Here is a 3410-nt window from a genome sequence, read left to right on the forward strand (position 1 = left end):
TTTATACTAAGAGTATTACTTTTTATTGCGAATATCGGTAGGGTTGACTCGTCTCACAGATAAAGATTTGTGAGACCGGCTCACAAAAAACCTACTCTTTTTATAATTATATACACATTTTATCTATCCAGATAAATATAATTCAAATTTCTTACATTTTTAAAAAATATAATATATGATCCCTTGTCCATGAAACATATCACAAAGCGCAACATTATTTGAAAATAAACATATGTATTTTTTATATGACGTTAAAATCCACGTGATATCTTTCGTTACGTGCTGAGTAAATCTCTTTGCTAATACAGTAACCTGCAACCCGTACTAGTAAGATAAACCACACTGGATAAATTATATGAACAGATTCTTTTGAAAATGTGTCGTTAAAGATAACCACTAATTAATAAGTGATATCTGTAACTTTGTTCTCACCAAATTTTGAACTCTAGTACATCTCCCATAATGTTACTCCACCAGCTTAGTGGTGACTAATACTTCCTTAATTTGATCTATGCATATTTTCCTAGAAGCGGTCTCGGTAGAAAGACATTCCACTTAATTCTACTTTTACAGTTTTCCATGCTATCCGCACTGATATATCTCCAATTCCACTATAAATACCCCATAATCCCTCCCTCCCTAGTGCATCAACACACTTCACATTTTCTTCAATCATTCTTAAAAATGTTCATTTTCAGCTCAAGAAAATGTTCTGTCACATTTTATACCTGTTTAGCTATAATTCTCACTGCCGGGGAGTTGGCTTTCGGGCAAAACTGTGGCTGCGCGTCTAACCTTTGTTGCAGCCAATACGGCTATTGTGGCAGCACCGCCGCTTATTGTGGCACAGGATGCCGATCCGGCCCATGCTATGGATCCCCAAGTGGTGGTGGAAGTGAAGTTTCCGGTATAGTGACTGATGCATTTTTCAATGGTATCGCTAATGGTGCAGGTGGAGGCTGCGAGGGGAAAGGATTCTACACCCGCTCAACTTTTCTCACTGCGGCCGCCTCATATCCGTCTTTCGCCAGCGGGTCTAAAGATGTTGCCAGGCGTGAGGTTGCTGCGTTCTTCGCTAATGTCGCACACGAAACTGGAAGTAAGTTAATTTAAGGTTTGCAAAATGTTTCATGCATTTTAGGCATGTCATTACACTCTTAACAGGGATGTAAACGAACCAAACCGTTTGTGAGCTATTCGAAACTCGATTCGATAAAAGCTGTTTGAGATCGTTTAATAAAGCTTGTTAAGATAAACAAACCAAACTCAAATCGGCTCGTTAGCTCGTGAACATGTTCGTTGGTAAGTTCATGAGTAATCTTTTAGATTAAAAAATAATAATTTTGATATTTAATTTATTTATTTTGCATATTATTTATGAAATATATAGAAAAATCTATTAAATTTATTTATTATTATAAATTTACAAATTTTAATAAGAATAATATATTTTTCTTTAAATATATAATTTACTTTTTAATCAATTTAATGAAAATTTAAATGTATAATTCATATTTATTAAGTTTGTTTAGGCTTGATAAAAGCTCTCGTGAGCTGTGTATATATTCGTTAAATAAAGCTCGAGCTCGGCTCGATTACATCCCTACACTCCAACAATTAATTTTGATCCCTAAAATGTTGTAATATATATATATATATATATATATTTATATATATATATATATATATATATTATCTAATGCAGGTCTGTGCTATATAAATGAAATTAACGGGGCATCTAGAAACTACTGTGACTCCAGTAACAGTCAATATCCGTGTGCGTCCGGAAAGGCTTACCACGGGCGAGGTCCCCTTCAGATTACATGGAACTACAACTACGGGCCAGCCGGGAAAAGCATCGGGTTCGATGGGCTAAACAACCCCGATATCGTGGCTAGAGAAAATGTCATATCTTTCAAGACAGCCCTCTGGTTCTGGATGAACAATTGCCATATTGCTATAACTTCTGGACAGGGATTCGGGGCCACGATTCGAGCCATTAACGGAATGGAATGCAATGGAGGGAACACGGGCGCAGTCAATTCTCGTGTCCAATATTACAGAAGCTATTGCAGCCAACTTGGAGTTGATCCTGGTCCGAATATCAGTTGCTAGACTTAATCTGATAAATTATAAATAAATATATGAAATAAAACTTGATGAAAAGAGCATATACATCTTGTTTGAAATAAATAAAACTCCTATTAAAAGAACAAAATTTAAAATTAGTTATTTAATAAATATAATATGCAAGCTTAAGTTAATATTATAATTACCTTGATTCGCATGTATCAAGTATTATGTACACATTAGCCATGGGAAGAAAATTTATCAATTATCTCATAATTAATTTGAGCCAACATTGAAAATATACGGTTGGTATTCCCATCCCATTTAATATATAGTCATAGATTCATATATATTCATGCAAAATATTTATAGTATATAAAAGTTGAATTATTCTTAACTTCAAATCATTACGTCTTTAGTTAAAAAATTTAGAAGAAATTATCTATATATATATATATATATATATATATATATATAACCGTAGAGAATATCTCATCTTTTATTTTTACTGGCGTCCGGCACATGTGTTGTGTATGTCACACGTGTTGTGTATGTGCAAATGAGATGAACTTTAATAATTTAAAATTAGATATAGATGTGTATTTTATATATAAAAAAAATTTCATTGACAATTTTTATATAAAAATATTTTAGTTTTTTTGGATCAAATTAGGATAATTTTTAATTTTTTTATATTTCAAATTCAAAATCTTTTTTTGTTAATCAACTATCTAACCCAATATAACGTTTTAAATATGGAGTGAGTCTCATGTGAGACCGTCTCACGGATCATAATCTGTGATATGGGTCAACCCTACTCATATTCACAATAAAAAGTAATACTATTAGCATAAAAAATAATATTTTTTCATGGTTGACCCAAATAAGAGATCTGTCTCACAAATGCGACCCGTGAGACCGTCTCACACAAGTTTTTACCTTAAATATGATGTCAACTATATATATATATATATATATATATATATATATATATATATATATATATATATATTTGTTGCTAAAAAGAAAAAAATGATATGATCGCAAATTTGTTAAAGGTTTCACCAAATTAATTTTTTTTAAAAATATTTAATGTAACACCCACATTATAAAATATAGTATAGATAACAAAATATTACTTGTTAGATTTTTATACTGATATATCATGAAAAAATGATATTTATACTCTATCTTTTGTTAATTACACTCCAATCTACCATTTTAGGTAAAAACTTGTGTGAGACGGTCTCACGAGTCGAATTTGTGAGACGGATCTCTTATTTGGGTCATCCATGCAAAAGTATATTTTTTTATGCTAAGAGTATGACTTTTTATTGTGA

At 31.6% G+C, this 3410-nt stretch overlaps 1 protein-coding gene across 1 annotated transcript; it reads left to right on the top strand.

Moving 5' to 3' along the window:
• Positions 1-650: 650 nt before the first annotated feature.
• Positions 651-2173, top strand: LOC140815239 (endochitinase At2g43590-like). The gene is made up of 2 exons (XM_073174361.1): positions 651-1099; positions 1706-2173. Exons 1-2 carry the CDS (start codon positions 685-687, stop codon positions 2113-2115), a joined length of 825 nt encoding a protein of 274 aa, XP_073030462.1. The 5' UTR covers positions 651-684; the 3' UTR covers positions 2116-2173.
• Positions 2174-3410: the final 1237 nt, after the last annotated feature.

This window comes from Primulina eburnea, chromosome 15 (genome assembly GCF_022965805.1).
Source record: "Primulina eburnea isolate SZY01 chromosome 15, ASM2296580v1, whole genome shotgun sequence".
Classification (NCBI taxonomy): domain Eukaryota; kingdom Viridiplantae; phylum Streptophyta; class Magnoliopsida; order Lamiales; family Gesneriaceae; genus Primulina; species Primulina eburnea.